Source organism: Thunnus thynnus, chromosome 5, assembly GCF_963924715.1.
Source record: "Thunnus thynnus chromosome 5, fThuThy2.1, whole genome shotgun sequence".
NCBI lineage: Eukaryota > Metazoa > Chordata > Actinopteri > Scombriformes > Scombridae > Thunnus > Thunnus thynnus.
This window is the reverse complement of record NC_089521.1, coordinates 17438497-17463015: the sequence shown is the minus strand read 5'-3', so window position 1 is coordinate 17463015 and position 24519 is coordinate 17438497. Positions and strand designations below refer to the sequence as shown.

The 24519-nt window shown below is 40.7% G+C and overlaps 1 protein-coding gene and 1 long non-coding RNA gene across 13 annotated transcripts in view; one reads left to right on the top strand and one right to left on the bottom strand.

Annotated features, from left to right (window-relative positions):
• Positions 1-24519, bottom strand: part of mef2aa (myocyte enhancer factor 2aa) — a 70226-nt gene that overhangs the window by 20782 nt on the left and 24925 nt on the right. For all 12 annotated transcript variants that reach the window (XM_067589693.1, XM_067589695.1, XM_067589700.1 and 9 more), the window contains 2 exons: positions 23466-23684; positions 14162-14365 (listed from right to left, as the gene is read on the bottom strand). In XM_067589693.1, coding sequence (XP_067445794.1) covers positions 14162-14365; positions 23466-23519 — 258 coding nt within the window. In that variant the 5' untranslated portion in view covers positions 23520-23684. The remainder of the gene's footprint in view (positions 1-14161; positions 14366-23465; positions 23685-24519) is intronic.
• On the top strand, positions 5943-18468 carry LOC137182999 (uncharacterized). Its single transcript, XR_010928402.1, has 3 exons — positions 5943-11787; positions 12927-13021; positions 18218-18468. It is a non-coding gene; the product is annotated as an uncharacterized lncRNA (long non-coding RNA).

Genomic DNA, 24519 nt, shown 5'->3' with positions numbered 1-24519 from the left:
GAAGGCTTTTATCTGCTAAGGAATATTTCTGCTCTTATATAACATCTTAAGAGACTTTCACTACCACCATGTTCCCTTTCCCCTGTGGTGCTGTAGTCTTCACTTGAGGGGAATAAAAGCCTCTTTTGGTGCCTCTTCAGGCACTGTATGCCATGGCCCAGCACTAGTTACTGTAATGTAGGAAGCCTTCTTCTTTCCTTTCTCTCTCTCTCGTTTCCCTTCACATATTGTGAGTTGGACTATTAGATAAGGAACCTCTGTAATTCCCAGACATATCTTGTTTAATCTCATGACCATTACACATTACTGAGTGGACTGATATCAGGATATGAGGCTGGATTCATGTCCTTCCTTTGGCTCATTCTATTGTCTAGTTACTCATGTACAGGAAGAGCTGTGGGAGGGGGCAAGCTCTCAACTCAACTGTCTGCATTTTATTTTGATATTGTTGTCTTGCAGCTGTTAGAAAAACAATATACATAGTGAGATTCAATCCCACCTGACATTACAATGACAATGGACAGACCACAATGGACTCAGAGCCCAAAGTCAGACTGGCCCATTAATCCAAAGTGAGTCATGCTTGCTGAATCTAAAAAAGTGATACATATGGGAGCAAACTCATCTTATTGTGTGTTGTATACTGCAAATGATTACCTGCATTTGACTGATTAGATTGCCAATTAAATATAGCCCACCCATTTTACTGAATAAGAGGCAATTGCTGTGCAGCCAGCAGTCCCTTCAGAGCTTTCTGCTCTGAGACTGTGGTGAATGACTGATGTGACAAAGCTATTAGCTGCCACAGTCAGAGAGAACAGTCTCAATCAGCGGACTACATATTTTCAGTCATAGACGAGAGGGAATTAAACTACAAATTGAGGATAAAGGCAAACCAATGTCATCATTATCTACAGATTAAAAAGAATGAGAACACAGACTCTGTTCCCACTCCACAGACAGAAAAGGTGGCACACATTAAAAACTGATCAGAAGAAATTACAATCCAGACAAAAACGTTAACATACAGATTATTGAAAATCTTTCTGAGCATTTTACTATGTCTCTCTGTCTCTCTCCCTCTCTCTCTGGTCATTGAGTGGATCATTAGCTGTCAGGGCCCTTGAAACCATACCCCCAGCCCTGAACTCCCATTCCTGCTCGCCTCTAAAATATTCATAAGGACAATTAGGAGTTCCGATAAGGCGAGTATGGAGGACTGGGGGGCGTGCGGCAGAGAGGGCAGGGTATGCCAGCAGGACGTCTGTTCTGCAACACTCTAAACCAAGACCACAGACCTGTCCTCATCAATCTGAGACACAGCAGCTTCCCTCTTTGCCCCCAGTCAGGCCAAGCTGCCAGGGGAAGGTGGCACAACGCCAGCTAACCCCCAGCCCACCCCCCACCCCCCATCCCAGCAGGCTTTGCTCTGTCCTCGCCCCTGGGCAGGAGGGGTTGGCCACACAGCACGCACAGTGGGAGGAGGGGGGCACAAGGGCAAGCTGGTTGTTGCACGAGCTAACTCACAGAAGCCACTGCGCAGAAAAGCAAGGTCTCATTTCAGCCGTTCAGCCCGCAAGGTCATTGAAGAACACAGGGGGTGGACTCATGGCTTGTGGTTCAAATGATCTTTAACACAACTAGAAACACTGTGGCTCTGTGACAAGATCAAACCAAATTAGGTCAGCTCAGTGTCTGACCTATTTCATGTGGCTCATACCAGACAGGTATATGGTTGGGTGTCAGTTTGAGAAGCTACATATGACACATTGTAATATGCCATCCAACATACCGTTACCACAGAAAGTTATTTTATGTTATGCCCTACAATGCTGCCACATCCATTGGCTTATGATATAAAATATATGAAACCTAAGCACACATTTCTTGCTTGAATAGTTGCATGAAACGTTAACTTCCAAACTTTGAAGTTGAATTCACCACATTGTTGCCTTGTTTCTTTGCCATCTACTGGTAATTGTAATATTATTGAAAGTACAATTTGAAAAGGGTAACATCTCAATAAATACTGGGTCAATGAAGGAATTAAAGAGGTTAAAGAATGTTATGCCAGCATGCCAGATCAGTGATTTAAAACAATAGTGGCTTACTCAACTCTGTTACAAGAGAAGGTAATGTACTAATAATCACTCATTACCTTGTAAAACATTAACAACCAGCAACAATTACCACATAGAAAAACAAGAGAGTATTAAATTAGGTCACAAAAGCTTAAAATATCAAGACAAAGAAAAGCATTTTCATGTAACAACATAAAATAATCATGTTTAATCTATGTAAATGTCAATATAAAATTAATGCCAACATCAATTTGCAAACTATAAACAAAATACTGAACCTCAGAGCTTCACTGTAAACTGTCTTTTTCTGTTAGTACAAACAATGGGAGACAAGTGACGTGTCAGACATCTTCATTTCTGTGAGACAAGTGGAGCTGTCTCACAAAGATGAAAAAGCCCACTTTTTCTCTACTCTGAACTGACTCAAGTACCTGGACGTGCAGCATAGTAGCAGACTTCTTGAGAAAAATAGATTTAAAAAAAAAAAAAAGAAGTAAAACTTAAAGAGCCAGGTCAAACTCTGCTCCATTTGTTGTGGAAGTTCAGTCTCGCGACAAGATGTGTGCTGAGAGAAATTATGTCCACCAAGTTGAACAAACAAAACATTAACTTCTGTAGAAGAAAACTGTCATGTATGAAAGTTGGATACAGTTCATGCCTGTCGTTCTATCTGCAGTCATGTTGTGCTGAAGATTATGTAATTGTTTAAGACATGTTTAGTTGCTTTCACTCTACGTACAATGTTAAAGCTACCTCCAAATATTTAAATTCAAGTGCAGTATCCTCTATAAATCCGTCAGTAGTTTGTGAAACAAACATAACAACTTCCATCTAACCACTAGTTCCAGGAAACTCTCTGAAGAAGTGAGATATTTCGCATCTTTAAATAAAAAAAAAAAAAAGAAGTGCAAAATCTTTTAATAAGTGTATGAAAACCACAGAGAACATTAAAACAGAGAACATTTCTAATTTATTCTTTAACTTTTGCATCTTTTTCTCTTTGGTGAATAAACTGTTTTTAGTTCCAGATTCTGAGATAGAGTACATCTCGTTTTAGACCTTAGAGTATTAACTCATTAGTGTCACTGGAAACTAATGTTCTGAATAAGGCACCATGGCTTGTGGTCTTTTGTTGTTGTTTGTCCTTGCATTATATGCTCTCTAAGAGACCCTCGATTTGAAATGAGACATATGCAATGTAGTTGTGAAGGTGGAAAAGAAGCTCTGACGTCAATGAAGACATGTGCCAAAAGCAAAAATCTCTTAGCAGTAACTAGGTAACAAGCATCACACACCGGAGAGCGGAAACATAACAAAACAATTAGATGTAAAACAAGATGGGTTTAAAATGCACAGAAAAACACTACTTTATAATGGAGTTTAGCTACTCAGCCAGTCATTCAATTTTCTGGTTTAAAATCAAAAGCCATTACTCAGCCCCCAGGTAACAGTTATCTGTATATCTGTTACAGAGCAGAGGACACATATTACAGAACAGTCTGTGATACTCTCATATGAACATTACTACAACTGTTTCATTACACTCAGAAAACTACAAAAGAGGACTGGTGACCCTTTTTCACTAAAAGCCCAGAGGAAAAGAAGTCCTTGTCCTATAAAAAGGGGCACTTTGAAACCCAGCATGTTGCTAGCAACGGAACCATTAATACTGCTTCACTCACTGAGGCAAGGCTGAAAAGACTTTTCAGACAACTCTCACCAGACTCCTCCATCAGAGATATCATAATATATAACAAGCAATATCATCATTAGGCTTTATCTCCATATTTATTATTTCTTTACTCTAAAACTCACTCAAAGTGGCTTACTGTACCACTGAATAACTGTAAGTAAAATTATCAGACAATATGTCTCTTTGTTTTTGTATTCACTATCACATTTGTGAGTTCTTATTCATTTTTAACTACTCTGAAAACAGATGCTGCTAGCCAGTATGTTTGTTTTGATGAGCAACACCGGTTAACTCTGCAGCGGACCTGGCCTGAAATACAGGCCCAAAGGTTAAGTGCCTCCGCTCAGGTCTACAAAACATTCCGTGCACGCACAGGAAATAGGAAGTAGCTCATCTTCACAACAATGTGTGTTTACATGAGCACCAAATGAAGAGGTGCTAATAGAATTTCAGAAACACAAATTACTGCTTGTCCATGCTGTTACTTTACCATCCTCTCCAGAGACAACAGATTGAAGACTGACAGGCTTCATATTCATGTGGCAACACAGAGAGGATGCAACCTCCTCCTCATTACAACACAGTATCACAGAGAACCTGCCTATCCATTAATTTAAAAACTAAAGTACCAAAACATAATATCAACATACTTATCTACAGTGCTGTATGTGGCCTACAGTCAAAATAAAAATATGGAAAATCATATTAATATCACTCCAATAAATCACGGGAGCCCAAAAGTGCACATATTATTAAAAATGGGCTGGCAGAAAATTTCATATATATTGGAAAGCTGAAAAATCAACATCAACCCAATAAGACTATGCCAATAGAAGTGACATTTGATTTAGCTTAAAAGGGATTTCTCATCATTGCTGCTGTGAGCTCAATGGTGAAATATCAAAAAGGAGAATAGCAATATGCTAATGGGGTAGATGGGAGACTGAAGTATAGAGATACCGCTGAAGAACTGGGAGTGTCAAGTGTTACAGAGACTTGACAATGAAGTCATTGAATCTACCCATCTATCTATCTATCTATCTATATATATATATATATATATATATATATATGTATGTAATTACTGAAATATTTTCGGTGACCTAGATTTGTTCTTCACCATGAGAAAGTCACCATTTACATTGGAGAACAGACCAACTTTCTGCTTGTTTTACCACTTTTCACTTTTCATTCTCTTTTAAATTTACATGTCCAAATTGAATAAAAATCAAATATTTCCAATCTGATATTTGATTAAAATATTTTTTTAATCTTAATTCATATTTTGTTGTTTCATTTAGCTTGCTGCTCTCCCGTGCCAAGCCTTTGTAAATAGACTGCCAATGATTAAAACATTATACATAAAGAATGAATAACAAGTCACACAATAAGAAATTGCAGATATTTCTGACTTGAATGATGATTTGTCACAAGTGTAATCTACCATAGTTACAAAATGTTTCATTAATTTGCTATGCTCCATCTCTTAAAATGGCAGGAGACTATTTTTTGGCGAAAAAGAATAAAATAATAAAACACAAAAGCATGTTTCTCTTGAGACCTGAACCACTAACCAGAAACTCAAAGTGAATGAGTTAAATGAATAACTTGATAATAATGTTACAAAAAAAAAAATAAAAAAGTTATTAAAGGACAGGTTCACATTTTTTCAAGTCTGTCTTGAAACAACAGTCAGGTGCCCAAATGAACATTGAAATAAGTTTTTTCTCTTTCTGCTATAATCATTCCTCCTTTTCATACTGACTATTAAAGGGTTCCCAGACTTAACTGCCCTCTCCAACCTGACAACTCCAACCCTCCCCCTCCCCTGCCTATAACCTCTACATGACCATGTAAGAAGACAGCTGATGAGACTCCACTCAAGCAATGTGGAGTACTTCACTATATCTTCGATATGAGCCTGAGTCTTCAAAAGGTCCCCGTGCTGTTGAAGACGTCCCGTCTCATTCCTGTGCCAAGACGCCATGTCCCACTGGCTCCAAGGACTACAGACTGGTGGCACTGACTTCCCACATGAAGACCCTGGAGAGACTTGTCCTGGAGCAGCTCCAGCCCATGGCTAAGCCACTCTTGAAGCCTCTCCAGTTGAGGATGCCATCATTTACCTGCTAAACCCTGCCTACGCACCGCTTGGTTTATGCCACACATGCACTGGCCCACTTGTCGGGAATATGGTGAGGGATGATTCATCTGACCATATCACTTTTTTTCCACATCTCTGTAGACCAGTGCATATGGGTTTTGCATCACTGAACTCTCAAATATGCATTCATCTTTGTAATGAGTTTATGCACTGCAACCCTACTACAATATCCCTCTCTGTAATTGTCAACAGACTACTCTTGCTGACACAGTTTGATCACATCCTGCATTGACATCCACCTGAGGAAGAGTTGCTCTTCTGTTTCCCCTTACATATCGCACTAATGCACGAGCATCACAGTCATCAAATGTGTGCTGTCAACCACAATTTCTGACCTTATTTACTGATGTTTTTGCCGTAGATCGAAATGCAGATGTCACTTTAGTCACTGTTCCTCTTGAAACACGAGCCAGCTGAGCAGTCTTTGTGACTGAAGTTCCTGCCATCCGAGCCCCAACAATGAACCCTCTTTCAAATTCACTGAGATCTTTTCCTCTTGCCACCTTGATACAAAATCAGAATCTACTAGGCCTGCTCAGCATTTTTATACATGCCAACAGAGAATGATTGGATGTTAATTGCTTAATTGTACCATGCAGTGCACCTGTGTGGAAGCATCTGCATTCATTATGTTTCTCTACTCATTTATTCAGGTTTTTCCTTTAATCTGTCACCCGTCTGTACATATTTCTATTATAGAATGTGAGAAACTGTGACTGTTTGATAGGCAGTATGAACAGGAGGAATGATTACAGTGAGGAAAATCTATTTCAGTGTTCATATGGCCACCTTACTGTTGTTTTAAGACAGACTTAAAAAACTGTGAACCTTTCCTTTAATAATGTTTTAACTGGCTATTTTAGCGTTTTGTGAAATACATGAATGCTCACTTAACATAACCTTATGGATGTAAGCATTTGAAGCTCTTCTTCTGTGTTCATTGGATATCAAAGATGATAGCCAGACACAGCGGCACAGTGCAGACCAGTTCAGTGCAGCTGATTTATAGCCGCAGTTCAGAAGTAGATGAGAAGGAAGGATGAAGGAAGAGAAAAACTAAACTCAAAAGACATACTTCTCTAAACTTCACAAACAGACCTTTTTACACTGTTATTCTCAATATACTGTACAGACACACTGAGCAGTAGACTTGTTTAGATTTTGCCCCTGGACATTACCACAAAGTAAGGTGGCTCCTCGAACAGTTAGTGCGCTTGGTCTTTCCAGAGAAAAATACTCTGCTGCAAAGGAAGTGATTTTTTTTGGCAGCAGCGATGTCAGTTTCTTCAGAATAAACAGACAAAGACATCAGAAAATAGCTTCAGAAGCATGTGGCAGCTGCAGAGACAAAACAAATACTATTGTCTTAACACATGGACAAAACCAGGACAAAAAAAAAAAAATAAAGATTGGTAATTATCCAAACTACAGGTACAGCTCAAAACCAACAACAATAATACTAGTGAATTCCTATACATATCGAACCAATATTGTGGAGTCAAACCGTGGACATTATGGTTGCGTGATATGCGCCTTAACCATAAGGCCACCAGGGCACAAACTTTAAATCTTTCATGAAAATGATAAGTGATGTATTAGTTTACTTGTTTTCCCAACAAGTCAAACATTCCCAGACACTTTTCTCACACACTTTTCTAAGATGTGTTGAAATATTTTATGGGGGAGAAAAAGACTTCCAAAATTTTTGCAAAAGTAACTTGAAGGCTACTATCAGCGTATCTGTGTGTTGGCCCATTTACTATAAATTACGTCTACTTCACATGACTGTTAACCATTTTTCTAAACTTGCTGTAATGTTCAAAGATCCCCTCCAGACATGTCTTAAGATATATAAAAAAAACTGCTTTGAATAATAATTTGAACCTACCATGTTTTTCCACAAAAAAATAGTTCACTGTTGTCTTAGGTGCCACAAGTGTGGAAGTATGAAAACCAGACCATTTCATTTGGTATGGTTGTAGCAAGACAACTTATTCTACTTATGTGGAAGTCAGACTATGCACCAACATATATGTGGATAAGTTGATGAATGCGTTATACTTAGAAAGGTTAAGGTTCTCTAATAAGAACAAGACTCGAATATTTGTCAGAATTTGGAGCCCTGTACTAGAGTACCTCAAGTAACTGTGTGCCCTCTATCACTGTGTATAAATATTTTATTTTACTGGAAATGATGAAGTCCTGTGATTTATTTTTGTTTTTCTTTTTTCTGTATCTGTGAAGATAATTGTGGCTGAGTTGCTCAAGCTCAAATTTACTAAGTGCTTGTCTCATATAGAAAATCCTGAAATAAAGGTTAAAAAAAGTTCATGACCTCATTATAATCCTTAAAATGAAATCTCCCTCTCACTCAGAATCTATGAATATGTAAATAATGTTCATTTCAAAACATTTTAATTGCTGGAAATAAGATGTCTCCTACTTCATTATAAAGTCCATTCTCTGTGTACGTGCACTGGAGGCTTCAAGTTTCCACATCACCTTTCTGTAAGTTGCATACTGGATCACAAATGACTCCAAACTAGTTATGATGTGACAAATCATACCCGTACACACACGCCTTCAACTGAGATTTAAGGTGAGCACAGAGAAACTGTCTCCTTTCAGCAGATGAATGTGAAAACAGCCTTCTACTGTCAAACTCTGCACATACATCATTCTGCACAGTGAAGCCAAAAGATCCGACTGAAGGAACAATAAGCAAAACACATTTTTGAGTGGCGGGAGACTTTGAATTTTTTAATAGGTTTTACCGAGTTTACAGGGAGCCATTAATTTTCCTTAATTTTTATGGAAACACAATTACTTTTATTAGCTACATCATTTTGTGGTAATGTAGTTGTGGGAAAAGTGTGTGGTGGATTACTAAGCAGTAATAACATAACTTAATGTGACATAAGTTAAGTTCATGTTAAGATGTTCATTCCACACAGAAATGCATGGAGATCAATGACAGCCTGGTTAGCAGCAACGTACATGATAAATGACTGCAAACACCATGCCTATTTTGACAAATCCTTTTTTATATTAAATTATATTTTTCCTCATTATTATCAGTGTGTTGCACAGTTTAACACGAAATATACATATATTATATTGCCTTGATAGCTAGTGTATATTAGCTAAAGCATAGTTAATACTCCGTGAGAACATGATAGCAGCCATGAGCCTCATTTGACCATCCTGTTATGTTTTTGTGTCACAATTATAAATGTACACTCAAGACAATCTGCCTCTGGTACTCGGTGTAGTCGTACCAGTGTGCTTTGATATTCAAGGTTTCTAGCTCAAAACATGTTAAAACCGACACAAACAAGCTACAAACCACACTATCTAATATATCAAAGTATATAGAGTACTGACAGTATATTTGCATTGCTGAGGATCATTTCTCAAAGGAATATTTGATCAGAAATTCTGCTCAGAGACTCAGACACATTTTCAAGATGCAAATTGTGTTTTTGTTCATGTAAAGTTGATGTATCAGAATGGGAACGCAAACAAAACAAAAAACGTAATTACAAATTCAGCACCACATAACCTTCTAAAAAATGAAACCAGTCAACCAGTAGTTGGTGAAATACAGTTTTAATCTTGGGATCTGATCTGATCTCTAACCTGCCCTTTTGGGTACCAACTTGGAAATAATTATTTTTGTCAAAAAAGTAAAATTACTGTTCAAAGATAAACTGACAGATTTTTTCAGTAATACTTCATCACTGTCTATTTAAGAGGTGTGTTAAAACTAAAGCCCCCTTTTTGAGTTAAATGAAGTGCCATTATTCAAATCAAATAAAGAATGTGATTCAATGAGTGAAGGTTTTGGATAGTTTTTTGTTCATTTTTTCTCATGCTCTTTCATCTCTCTTGCTACCCCCCACCCCCAACCACCACCATGTTCCACAGCCTCTGTTTCTAGTGAGCCACCAGCAGGAGGATAATTGATCAATCATGCTAATTGAAGAGTCTGGACAGCTAGCCCACCATAGCAGATGTGCCGATTTGCATTCATTAAGATTGAAATGAGTCTTAATCACTGCTCAGCCTTTGATGATTGACAACATAAACATCCCCTGTCTTAAACTCCTGGTGCCCATTCAGCCTAAAGCTCTTTAAGGAATTCATTCCATAACTGTTAATAAAAATGAGCTTCACTAAGTCATACATAAGAGATACACTTTAGAAACACACTGGCTCCATTAATGCATTGACTTCCTCCAAAAAGTAAGTTAGGCCTACAAAATATGGGGCACCATGACAAACTGAATCCTTAGTTGTAATAAATACATAAATAGCTTTTGTTACAGTAAAATCTACAAAGGGCAATGGTTAAAGTCAGTTACAAAATAATAATGTATGAAGCAAAGTATGATCCAGCTGAAGAAATACACACAGGGCCTGACATTCTGTAATGGTCAAAATTTACATATCTTATTGAATGATTAATACAGCCCCATTCATAACAAAAATTGATAGTGATCATGAAATAAAACGTAATGGAAATTACCTGATAATTTTATGCTCATTTCCTCTTACTGTAGTTGTCTTGTGAGAGGCAGACTGTTCCTTCATAAATAGAGGAGGAATTGTTTGCTTCCCCCAAGTCACATTAACAATGGCCACCTCTCTTTATTATGAGGAAGAAAAGCAGAATTTCCCTATGAATGATCGCGGGGTTGTTTACTCTCACAAATCATCAGGGCAGAAGACTTCCAAAAAAGCAGAGTCAAGTCAATTCTTGGCATATGGTGGAGTCCAGTTATCTACAATTACAAGGCACTGGTATTTGACTAAAATCGCATTCTCAAATTGGGTTAAAGGACCAGTGTGTAAGTTTTAGGGGGATCATTTGGCAGAAATATTGGCAGAAACTGAATATAATATTCATTAGTATGTTTTCATTAGTGTATAATCACCTGGAAATAAGAGTCATTGTGTTTTTGTTACCTTATAATGAGCCCTTTACATCTACAGAGGGAGCGGGTCCCCTTCCACGGAGGCCGCCATGTTGCAACGTCATGTTTCTACAGTAGCTCAGAATAGACAAACCAAACACTGGCTCTAGAGAGGGCCTTTCGCATTTTCTGGGAGTTTCACGACCAACGTAGGTTCTCCTATATGCTTGGCAGGGGAGGAGGAGGGGACAGAGGGGGCAGGTATTCAGTTGGTTGCAATCTGCAACCTCACCGCTTGATGCCACTAAATCCTACACACTGGTCCTTTAAAACCTATTCACAGTCCTGATTTTATAAGATTACAATTAAGTGTTGACTTAATGTCGATTCCGTGTCCCTGCAAACTTTATTAATCCTAATCTAAACTGTATACCTTAATTGCATTGAACTGCTCAAAGAGAGGACAGATACATGCTGATTGGTGCCTGTGAAGTTACTATCTGATTTCAAGGCTTCTCCTGGAGACAGGGGTCTTTCTGTGTGCAGCAGAACGGTGTGAGGTTATAGTGGAGCATGAGCAAAATCTCATTAGCTTCACTTGCGGAGAGGGGAGGAAGAGTAAATATTATTAGATTAATCTAATGACTAACAGCAGCATTTTCATTTGTGGTATAAACAGAATTCAATAAGAAACACAATAGAAACAAAACCATAAAACCTTCAGTCATGAATGCGCTGCTTCTTTTCAAAATAACACAACTACACAAAATTACTTCCAAATAGAATTTGTTTTGATTTGTATAGTACTGGCACAAAATACACTATGTATTCACTTAAAAAAAATGAGAAGAAGCTTTAAAACAATTAAACAGGTGAATGCATAGAAAGAGAGATTTCACAGAACAGCTCCACTTCTTGTCGCCTGGAGTGTTGGTAAGGTTAAGACCATCGATACACACAGACACGTACACACACCATCTCACACACACACATAAAGGAAAAATCTGAGCCTACTGCTCTGCTTTGGACTGCGAGCCAAGTTTGAGACAAAGTCCATAGCCCTCCACTGGGTTATCAAACTGTGGCCCAGGCATGCATCCATCTGTGGAAAACATGGAGACTGTTCTCCCACACTGCACAGCTCAGCCTTTATCTACAGATGGTACTACTGAGCAGGAATGTGACCTTTGATTTAGTTTCTCACACGGAACGAGCTTCCCAATGAAAAGTGGGAGAGGGTTTGCTGGCCTCCCAAACTGGACAAATGAGCACATGATTGTTTGCATGGCAAAGATTGGTTTAACACAATTTAAAAATTTAGATAAGTGTCCAGAGTAAGTGTCCTCATGTGAGGCTCATTTCTGTAGATAAATGGGGGAGGGGTGGATTCTTCCCATCATTACAAATGCATCAGCTCCTCCATGTAGTGTACGAAGACCAGTACAGCTGTAGAGAAGTGCAAAAGCTGAAAAGGCAGCCAGTAAAACAGGATTTCTCTTATAAAATGATAAAATCAAACCTTCAACAGATTATCAACAACCTCTGATACTGGCTCTCAGGGCCAAGTGAATAGTGAGGTTGTGTGGTGATGCTGTGAAGTGAACTGGGTTGGTTACTTCTGCTCTGCTTCTTCACTTCTGAGCCTGGACCATGTAGCCAGCAGGCAGAAGGGGTTTTGTACATATCTGCAAAGATGCTGGCCGAGTGAGCTGGGACAACAGTGGCTTGTTCTTGCCTTTTGTGCAGCAGGGCAGCTTTCTTGAGAGTAGCCAGAAGGGCTATGTGGAAAATCAGCATGTGACCACTGGTGCTACATTATGCACAATGTACATTCCAATTACACCATGCTGTCAACACATACATGCATCACAGATATATGTGATATAACAGCCTGAGGGGAATGGCCAAACTGATAGGCAGTGAATAACCCCATAATGATCCTGAGTGTGGGGTGTTGTTGTGTTTGCAGCAAAGTCTCGTTTTAAATAAGAAGGCTTCCAGAGTCACGGCAAAAACAAATTTGTGGTCACTGTTACATAAGTAAGGAATGTATCCATGTATTTTTTATGCAGGTGAGCCCCTGCTCTGCTCGGAGGGCCCCTGATGGAGGAGTGACTGCGTGAGTCTACTGGATGCCAGAGCACTCTTCTGCAGCTCTGCCAAGCAGGTAATTCACAAGCAGCAGCAGCATGAATAAAAGATAATGGGCCACAGCTGACTCCTTTATGCTGCATGTAATTTCTCTAATTTCTCCAAGAGAAAGTCTTTTCTAAAGCTAGGATTCTTGAAAATGTACATTCTCACGTATAGCCTTTATATCTCTTAATGGGGCAGCAGTAATAAAAATACCCTACGTCTCAGTGGACAGGTGGCAGTAAAAACACTGTGATTGCAACGCAGCAACATGCATTGACTAATAAAAAGCATCCAAGTACAAAAAATACAAATAATAGCTATAAAATGAATGGGCAACCCTATACTCGTAGTGTCACGATCTTATCATAGACATTATAGACATTATATATGCTCTCATTTAGTCAGAATGAAGATACCATCCTCTTAAAGCAGATCTTGAATAAGTGGAGAAACCACACGTGTGCCAGTGAATGATGTTTGGAACAGGATGTATCCCTAATCATTCTCATTTACTTTGGCTTTTACACTTTTGGCTGACAATTTTGTATGCTGGCATAACAAGTAGCGTACTCTTCCGCTAGTCACTGGGCATGAAGTGGCTGCCAGAACACCCAAGTGCTTATTGAGTTTTATAGAGCAGTATGGAATGCACTAAACACTGTATTTTTACTGCAAGATACTGCAGCAATAGTCAGGCTGATTGTCTATCATTAAAGAATTGCCACAGAACTGAGCCCTACAGGTACAATATCTATGGGAAACAGGGTCATCCCGCTGGTCAGCAGCTACTGTGAGCATGAGTGTGCGGAGATAGGTTTTCCACGTCAGTTAATGGGCACAAGAGAAGCTGAACTTATCAGGGAGTGCAGACCTCCTGCGCCCTATCTGAATGGTGACTTGAAGGAAACTGTTACTTGTTCCTCACTTTCGTATGTCTGAAACATTACCCCCGCAGCATTTACAGTAACAAAGGCTACTCTTTTTATTGAATAAGTACATTTCATGGTCTGAATTCCAGCACTAAAATAATTCATTTAGCCTAAATTTGATATATTTGAATGACAGTTTTGTATAATAAATCATAAAGAAGAGAAAATAATTGATCACAGTGAGGGAAATGGTGTGATGTGAACGTTGTCCCTCACAAAGTAAGAAAGCAACAGTCACTCACCTCTACAATGTCAGAGTTGGTTCTGCTCTCATGGGGCTCGTTGTACTCTGTATATTTCAGCAACACTTTGTCCATGTCTGTGCTGGCGTACTGGAACAGTTTGTTAGAGCTGTTGAAAATGATGAGGGCGATCTCACAGTCACATAGTACGCTCAGTTCATAGGCCTTTTTCATCAGGCCAAACTTCCTCTTTGTGAAGGTAACCTGAGGAACAAACAGAAAACAGAACCATCCATTACAGAGAAAAACTGTTACTAAATTAAAAAGAAAATCAAATTAAAGTGAACAACATAGAAATTGGTACAATACACGCAATTTGCGCATGAGTAAATGTTAATTTAGCCTTCTTATTTATGACAGAAAGCAGTAATTTATTTCTCCAACTCCATGTTTAATGTACAATTGTCAGTGTTGGAAAAAGTATTCATCTTCTTTTACTCAAGTAAACATAGCAAAACTACAGTGTAAAAATACTTAACTCCAAATAAAAGTATTGCATTAAATCTGGAACTTAAGTACAAAACTACTGTCAGCAAAAGTTTTAAAAGTAAAAAATTAAAAGTAAAAATACTCATTATGTCACAAAAAGGTTCCTGTCAGTGATATATTATTATTTATTATATTATTGTAATATTATCAGAGATGCCAGTCAAGAGCTTAGGATGGTGGTATAATGCAAGCCTTAAGGACTCAGACCAGAGTAAGCAATTGAAGGAAGAGATCATCAGAGGTCTTGCTAACATAGACAAGACCATACTTTCAGGTAAGTTGAAACTTTGGTGTCTGCAGTTTGGATTGCTCCCCTGTCTGATGTGGCCTCTGACAATCTATGAGGTTCCCATCACCAAAGTCAAGAAGCTGGAAGAAATGGCTCGGACTCCCACAATGCCTAGGCAATATCGGCTTGAATGGGAATTGAGCTCTGGAACTGCCTATCACTAGCCTTACCGAAGAATACAAATGCTCCAAGGTAAGGCTGGACATGACCCCCTTTGGGCTAGGCACAAATAGACCCACATGGCACAGAGCAACACCTGCCCAGAAGAGAGGGCTACAAGAAAAGAGACAGAAATACCAGCAACCCTATGGCACATACAGTACTCACCGGCTGCTGGATCAGCCTCACCCAAGGACACTACACCTGAAGGCACAACCAGGTCCTTCAGCAACTGGCACAAGTGCTGGAGGAAAGGAGGACTAACGACAATGCCCTATCTCCCCCAACCGCTGACTTCTCAGACACTATGGCCTTGTTCCAGCAGGAAATGTACCAAAGAGGTCAACTTCAAGAAAAGAATCAAGCCTACTGGATACAGCCTGGGATTGGAAGATGAAAGTCGATTTAGACCAGAAGTTCATCTTCCCACCAGAGATTATTACCAGTCTTAGGCTGGATCTCATCCTGTGGTCAGCCTCACAAAAGGCCCTGTTCATCATAGAACCAACGGTTCCATGGAAGGATGCAGCTGGTGAAACGTACAAACGCAAAAAGTACTCCGATCTAGCAACTCAAGCAGGAAAAAAGGGGTGGAGAACTCAGGTGCTCCCTGTGGAGGTTGGCTGCAGGGGTTTTGTGGCCATGTCAACCACCAGGCTGCTGAAAGGGATGGGAGTCTATGGACAAGCCCTCTGACAGGCTATCAAGTCACTGGCAGAGGCTGCCAAGTGAAGCAGCAACTAGCTCTGGCTGAAAAGAAACGAGGAGAACTGGGAAGCAAGATGACCATCAGCCACCAGCAGGGGTAAAAGCGGAGGGGGGTGCACCTGGGATGCCAGGTGTCCATTGAGCCCTCTGGAGGTGTCATGGGCCTATCAACGAGACAGGTGCCCACCTGATGACCCCAGTAGAACTTCTACCCCTGCCCCAACTGCTGGTTATGATTTATAGTCCACATTAACCAGGACTGTATCATTGACAGAAGAAACCTGGACTCGACTGATCCTCCTGAAGTTCTGTTGCTGCTGATTATGATTTACAGTCCGCATAAGCAGGACTGAATCATTGACAGAAGAAACCTGGACTCAGCTGATCCTCTTGAAGTTCTATTGCTGCTGGTTATGATTTACAGTCCACATAAACAGGACTGAATCACTGACAGAGGAAACCTGGACTCAACTGATCCTCCTGAAGTTCTGTTGCTGCTGGTCATGATTTATAGTCCACATAAACAGGACTGAATCATTGACAGAGGAAACCTGGACTCAACTGATCCTCTTGACGTTCTGTTGCTGCATGGGCCTATCAACAAAACACCAAGGAAGGAGGGTGCCTACCTGATGACCCCAGTGAAGCGTTTACCCTTAAACAAGAAATGATTGCAGATTATAATACGAGATTATCGAACCAAGTCCTATGAACTCAACTTAGATTACTTCTACTGCTGTATTAATGTGTAAGCAATATTAAAATGTTATAGCTAGTCAAAGTGCCTATAGCAGTAAAAAGTATGTTTTCTAAAACCTAGTGAAGTAAAACTGTAAAGTAGCATAAAATGATAAATAAATGCATTTAGTTACTTAACACCATTGAATAGTGGTGACAACTTCTAAATTATACTGTAGAGATGCTTCATGCAGAAAATGTACTTTTTAAATTTGTATAAAATGTATTTGTAAAGATTTCTGCTGAGGTTTAAAATCTGTGCTATTAAAAATAACTCTTATCTGAGTGTGTAAAGGGCAGGTTAAGCCAGGAGAATATTAACAGTCTCATTATGTTCCAACAATGTTACTGTAACCAAGGTGACAGATAACAAGATCACTCCTCCTTTAGAAATCATTGCAATAACATAGTGCATGTCTGAAATGTCTAGTTATCAGGCCAGAGGTCAGGGTTAGAGGCACGAGTCAGCGAGCTGAGTCAGAGCTTTGGCAACAACAGGGGTCCATACATTACTGTAGCCCCTGACTCCATATACGGAAAGCTATCTCTGTAGTGCAGCATAAGCCTTGTAACATGAGCCCTCAGATGGGACTTCAGGTCATACATCACTCCAATGGTAATGCAACCCTCTCTGCAAAGTGACTTTATGTCCTGTATCTCTGCAGCTCTGTCTCTGTGGTCACTTCAGACCCATACACACATGTCATTATGTTACACCATCTCTTTACAGTATGCTACTCATTTCTCAAGCTAAAAACATCATGCACAGGGAGGGAAGATGTTTTCTCCTTTGGTTTTGCAATGGTTGTTTTTAGAAAACAGTTTAAAATTTGGCTTCAAATTTATGTTTGTCTTCAGTGCATGTGTCTTTTCTATTAATGTGTATCATACTACGTGCCTTGTGAATGTGCTAGTAAAAGCTGTGCTCGGAGCGCGGAGGAGTGCATGTGTCTGTATTCTCCATCAGTTTCACTGACCTACTAAGAGAGGAGTTGAGCAGATGAGCTGGCTTTGTTCAACTTTAATTGGTCACAGCTTGCGGCTATACCCTCATTTTAACTGGTATAATGCAGTATAATCCTATGTGTTGCACAGTGTCTGTGTAACCACTCAGGCAGTAGGGTCACTCCAACTGTGATAAATGAATTTCAAATCTTCCACACTACAGGTAATTATACAGGACCATTATTCCTGCTCTAGACACGGAGGAGCCTGTCCTTGTGTCATTTTCTATTCAATGCACCGATGTTAGTCGAGCTCAAATGACAAACCAAATTCTAAAATGACATATCTTAAAATGACAAGGTTTAAATACAGGAGAAGCTGAATCAAATAACATGTTTTCTAGCAAATTGAAGTCACATAAAGCCTTTGAGCAAGTTTGGCTGACCAGAAAAAGCATTGTGTGGTTTTCATGTCATTCTGATGATTTTCTCAAGGTGGATGGCTGCATAGAGGCAGACAAGGGGGTATGCTATGACCAATCTCTGGACTGTTTGTACCAAGTTAGACCACCTACAGTTCTAACCAGCTGATACTAGTTTCCTCTGACTAAACACCATGGCTGCCCACTCGCTCATTTGCCTGCTTGTATATTTGTTTGTTTGCTTAGTCAACCGGAATGTAGGGACTGTCATGTGGGGAAAATGATTAACAAATTGTACGCTCTTTAGCAGATGAATGTGGCTGTTAAGCCAGGGAGATGTCACCTTTCAGCAGGAAGCCCAGGATGAGACGCTGAGCGAGGATTTTGTTCCACCTGGATGCGTGGCAGAGTGCTGAGTGCAGAGCTGCTGACCCAGGCACCGCTTCATTTCAACCTCAGCAGCAGCACTGAGACTTGGTCCTTGCCCCAGCCACAGAAACAGTACCTCTAAACCTAGCTGCTTCTCACACTGCCATTAAAGGTGTCAACCACATTGTTTTTCTGTTTTTACACAGTTACCTTCAATAGAGAAAGAAGTGGGGTATTTTGTACCTTATTTTTATCCTTTTGTTATAATATCTAAGAAGTGCAGCTGAATTTGATGAGAATGACACGAAACAGCTCAAAGAAAAAGGACCAACATATTCATAACCTCCGTCCACCCCCATCTTCTCTGGGGTGACTGGTGAAAGAGTGGAAAACCACAGACATCCTTGAGGTCAAGTGGGAGGTTCACTGGCAGAGTTTTCCTATGGTTCACCAAGTCAAAGACACCCACAAAGTCAGTCAATGTGGTTGATCCTATAGTAAGTTGTGGTACACATGTGGCGTAGCACCCTGACTAATTCATGTAATTTACAATGACAGGATTAGCCTCCGTTGTATTGTAAAGCTTTGTTGCACTACATACTGTACCAGTGCATCTTACAGCTGTTCTGAGACATCAAATGAAAAAAAAGGGAGGCCACATTTAAACTTCCAATGAACTGGAGTGATTCCAACTTTCTTTGCCTTTGATAAGGTCATTATAACAGCCCACACAATACCAGACAGATCTGTGACTATACTAGCATTTCATTTAGACTGTGCCAGGCTGAAAACTCTGGTGGTTTTTCTGCACTCAACTCACAATTTCTGTATTTCCAACTTTTTCCCAAGTGCTCCACCACCATAACCTGTTTTTACTGAGCTTTGAGCTTGGTAATTCAATTCTTATATGCATATTGTTTTTACATTTTGGGTACGAGTTTTATGTGTTTACAAGCTAACAACATTTTATTTTAAGCTGCACTATGCAAGATGTTTCCCTAAAGAGACACACCCATCATATCAGTCCAATTGTGTTATCTGTCTCTACTAGACAGCGTAGGGTCATCTATCTATATGCAAAATTGCAGTGTGTCCTGGGAAAATGCATCTAAAATCCATAGCAAGAGCCTATGTGTCTGTCACCCATGCTTTTACTGCTATATTCAATTTGTGTTTTATTGTTTTCATCCTCCACTAGACAGACTCTGCCACTGAAAATTGTATTGTATATAATAACATATGCTATAACAAACCCAACACACACATCCACACAGAGTTGATGTGTCAATCAAAAGGTCTATCAATGTCTGTCCTCCGGCAGAGGTGCCAAGATGACAAACAAGACATCTGGGACTGCGAGTGCAGCTGTGACTGGGGCATGGCAGGAGATGCCTGAGTCACTAACACCTTCAGAGGGGTGAGGAGCTAGCGGCCTTATTAGAATCTCATGTCACCTCTGACGGCCCCCATGGCAGACATGAGAGTGGGCTTGAGAGACAGAGAGGTCTGGCACCAGCTGGCAGAGTGACCCGGGCCCTGTGGCTGCTGCCCTGGCTATGCAGCACCAGAGTGTGGGGGGCCTGGGAGACAGGCCAGGGCCACCGCGACTGTCTGGCTGGATCAGCTCTCCCTGGGAGAGAGAACAGCCCCAGGATCCCCATGTAGACAACTGAGGGCACAAAGGCCTCGTCCACTGGGTGGGATTGACCTTGAAACCTACAGTATCCGTGACTGATCCTGCTTAGTAGAGAGGATGACATGGTAGTTAACAAAACGTAAGTAGGTTCGTAGAAATCCCTCTAATCAATAACAAGAATTATTCAACTTAAAGACAAAGCTTGTTCAACTCATTGATAACTGAAATTGTCATGAGAGACAGTGTACTGTGTCTGTAAAATCATAAATAATTTTCCATCATCTAAAAGTGTGAGCAATTCAATGAAACATCACAAGATATAACCTCTTTGTGATACCCAACAGCACACATACAATCACCATCACCCGACTTCATGTTTTTGCTGCTTCAGCGTAGTTTTTTGGAAACTACATAATCATCTTGAACATGGATAATATATGGACTGGCTGTCACATTTAACAGTGTTCCTCTGTTTTGTCCATTGCCTATCAACAAGCTTTTTACCTGTCAAAAAAATAATGATGACTGATCAGAACTTCAAGAATGGGTGAAGGCTGAAAAATGGGAGGTATGTGCTGTGCTGCTCCCTGGAGAGAGAAAGGGAGAGAGAGAGCTGCTCTGTGCCTGCAGGAATCTGACGTGCCAGAGCAAAATCCAAAATGAGCCACAGCAAGGGCAGGCAACCCTCCACCCAGCAGCAAAATCATCAAACTTTTAATGACTTGGGCAATTACCCCTAGTGAGCCTGCTTAATGGCATCCAGAGGACGTCACTATACACTGCTCACTAGGCTACACCAGCCTCTTCCTGACACTAACTTGCAAGACTAATGTCTACAACCATCATTGTGTAGATCCACAAAAATCATGACAGCAGCTGAGCTTGGCTCTGAGAAGTAGGTGAAAGACCCTGAAAATGCTCAAGGAGTGCCACTGGCTGTGCTGTTATTATTTTTTGTGGTTCATGAGTTGGTGCTTTAAACTCCTCTTTTTGAAGGCCATATTTCACAAAACCACTGGCAAGACATTGTACTGTGTATATGTAAGAAGGAGACAGAGATTATGAAAAAATGTAAATGTGTTTGAGTCTGTGTGTGATTTGTGTATCTGAGTCTCAAAAGGTAATAATTACTGTGAAAACTATAAATCAGGAGAATCATCCAGGGAGGTGCTGTTGTCTGGTTGTTATCTAGCATTCATTTACAATCAGCATGTCAAGTCTGGCTGATGACTCTGCTACTGTGTTGTAAGACCATCACTTATGCAGGGCATGGCACAGGAACTGGCTCTTCACCATCCTACAGTATGCATGAAAGGACCTCTGCTGCCTTCTTGTCTCATTCTGTATACCTTGCAGCAGAGACACACACTTATGTGGACACAAAGCACTGCATAAAGCCAAAATTGTACATTGTAATTTTTGTACAATACACTTCATTATTTTGAACTGTAGAATGTGTTGTGATTATTAACAAGTCTAACTATTGGTAATGACTTGAAGCAAAATTAAAAAAAAAAATCAGCTGAATTCACTGCCTGTCTCAACACTGCACTCACAATTCCTGATAGCAATTACAGACCTTCTCAGCCTGTGCCACGCTGTGGTATAAATCCTGAAAGGTGAACAGCCCTCCCAGAGCACTTGCAGTGATAATGCAAGGAGTCCCCGCTGTCCTCACACAACATCCTGTAGAGCAATACTATCTAATTAGCCCACTTAACAACTTTCATTTTAATGCTATGAGTATGGATAGCTAGCAGCAGAGCAGCATGGATAAAGATTCAAATTGTCTCCCGACAATGGGGACCATATGCTAATGGCTATCCCCCCTTGGTTAGGAGCACGCCCCAGGGAGATGGCACTGTGTGCTTCATGGCCCATGGAAAAAAGAGAAAGACACACACGCATACATCACTTTACACCATAGCTTTATTTTAGCACAGCAGCCTATTGTCATAGCAGAGTCTCTGCTGAGCCAGCTAAAACCAACTAAATGCAAGCTGAAATGCCTGTGTTCTGCTGATAAACTTTCTCACAAATTATACCGTGAGACATTTAAAATCTGATGCAAACACTAGACTTTGGGAGACACATTAATAATAAGCAATATCTCTCTCTGCAGCTCCACTTTTCTGTGAGACAAGAGAGCAAAACCTCACTTCCTTCGCATATGAACTAGAAGGAATGGATCACATGAAGAGTTAACTTGCTCACCTAGCGATCAGTTGACAACCTGTTTTCGTGTAATTTCCTCTCTTTCCTTTTTTTCTCTGCTGTCACAGGTCATTGCATACAGTGTAGATACTAGAAATGAGCCAGGAGTGATTCCTCCCCTGCCCTCCTGTTTGGATCCCACCCAGAGCCAGGTGTTATACTGATAATTGGCCCACAGTGTGGATTTTTGTTTCGCACTTGGCTGAACTGCTAGCCTCACAGTAACAGACAGATACACGGTTGGAGTACCGATTGGCTAGTGCGGTGAGCTATCATGTTATAACCCTCAGGAGAGAAAGCTCTACCTCCATTATATTTCTGTGTTCACAGCAAAATGTTGCTCCACCTGTGAAGGAATCTAAATGATAGTTTGAGGGAGCGTTAACAAGATGCGTTCTATTTTGCCCAAGCGAAAACTACGCATCTTTGTTAATTGGTATAATTCGTCAAAAACTGCGCTCACCATTCCTCAACTTAGCTCTTGAATCAAAGGGAACGTAGCTAAAAAAGAAATGGACCCAGCCTCCCTGCTATAGATATCCAAGCCTGTTATTCTTGTTTCAAACAGACGAAGGCTGTTTTGTACAGTGTTTTGCTGTTTAGGAGTTTATATTTAATGTGAGCAGACAGAGTGAATTCCAGCTCTCTGCTTCTCTGTGGCTAGACGGGACCAGTGTAGCCGAGGCAGAGAAGGGTGCTGTGTGTCCTGCTGACCCAACCCAGCAAATGAGAGGGTGCTGTGGTGCAGTGGCTGCTCCTAATTACTACCAAACAGCTGCAAACACATAGGGCTACAGCGAAGGGGCCCAGCCATACTGCCAGGCCAGGGGACAAACCCTACAGTGTGGGGAGGCCACAGGCGGCCCGCTGTGCTCCTTGCTACCCTCAGTTCACTCCCACGCCATGAGGCCCCCGCTGCAGCCCAGCGCTCCTGCTGCCTCATCAAGTTCTCTGGCTGAAATTGCAGGGTGGCAGGGGAATCATGTCTGTAAATACGACTGCACTGACAAAGAAATGTCATGGTCCCTGTTCAGCTGGCTGGGACTTTGGGGAGGGAGGTATGTCTGTTTAGATCCATGCACACCATGACAGCTGCTGAACTCTGGTCCAAGGCAGGAAGGGAAATAGAGGGAGACTGTAACCTTCAGACAGGTACAGAGCGGACCTTTTTCAAATAGACGCAAAACAAAGATACAATAGGATCTTGTGAAATAAGACAAGAAATATGTCATTTACAATACATACATAAACTTTTATAGATATGACTGCTCAACCTTTGACAGTTAAAAAAAGTTGTTTGTCTTGTATGTGTACAAAGTCAAATTCTGACACTCACCTGTCTGTTCCTCTCATCCATGATCCTGGTGATCTGTATCTTCTTCCGCCCCATTGCTGCGTCCTTTCCCGTCTCTCTGACACTTCAACAATATCAGAAAAACAACACGCTGTCTTCCACCGCTCTCCTAGCACATTGTGCAACAGTCTCTCTTTTCTCGTATACACTCTTTTACTCTTCTCAATACACTCTTCGCTCTTCAGCAAACCACAGCACGATCTGCAATAGGACAGAAAGAGAAAGACAGAGACAGAGCGGGAGAAAAACAGAAAGTTAACTTGACACTTACCAATGTCTCCTTAGGCACTTCAAAGCACCAGAAAGCTCTGTGTTCTGTTCTCAAACACATTCAGAGTATGAAACCCACATGTTGTGCCCTTATCTCCTCTGCTGTTGAACCACAGCTGAAGTCATTGAACAATGGCTTCACACTTACAGGGCAGCAGCTACCATATTTGAACTATACATAATTTCATGCATTACTTCAGACAATAGCAAAAAGAGCTGGTAACACACATTCACCAAAATAATCTAAATAATAAAAAATAGTTCAGCTACTGACATAAACCATGATGAGTAGATGAATAGTTTGAGCTTTTATAGGCTATGTTTGGCAGCTTATATTTTGAGTAATGAAACTAGATTCACTTAATCTCTATGTTTTGATAGAGCTTTACAAAACTACATCCACCTTCATAGAGAAAGTTGATCTGCCGTCCCCTGCTTGCAGAGACAGAGCAGCAACATTTTCTTGCCCTTCCTGAGCTGACCCGCCCTGATGCCAGCTTTGCTCTTAAGATGATTAAGAGAGCACCCAGTCTGGAGTTGACAGTAGTTGAAATCTCCTGGGCTAGAGGAAAAGCCGAGTGGGGGGGTGTAGGGGGGGGACTGAGAAGGGTGGGGGGTATATTTTCACATGAGATTGTAACCTGGCCATTGGTTCAGACTGCACTGTTCCCAGGGGTACATCTAACTCTGTCCTGTCTCTGCTTCTCTACAAGAAGAGATATAGCCCCCTCCCTGGAGGCGTATCCATCACTTACACCCAGCAAAT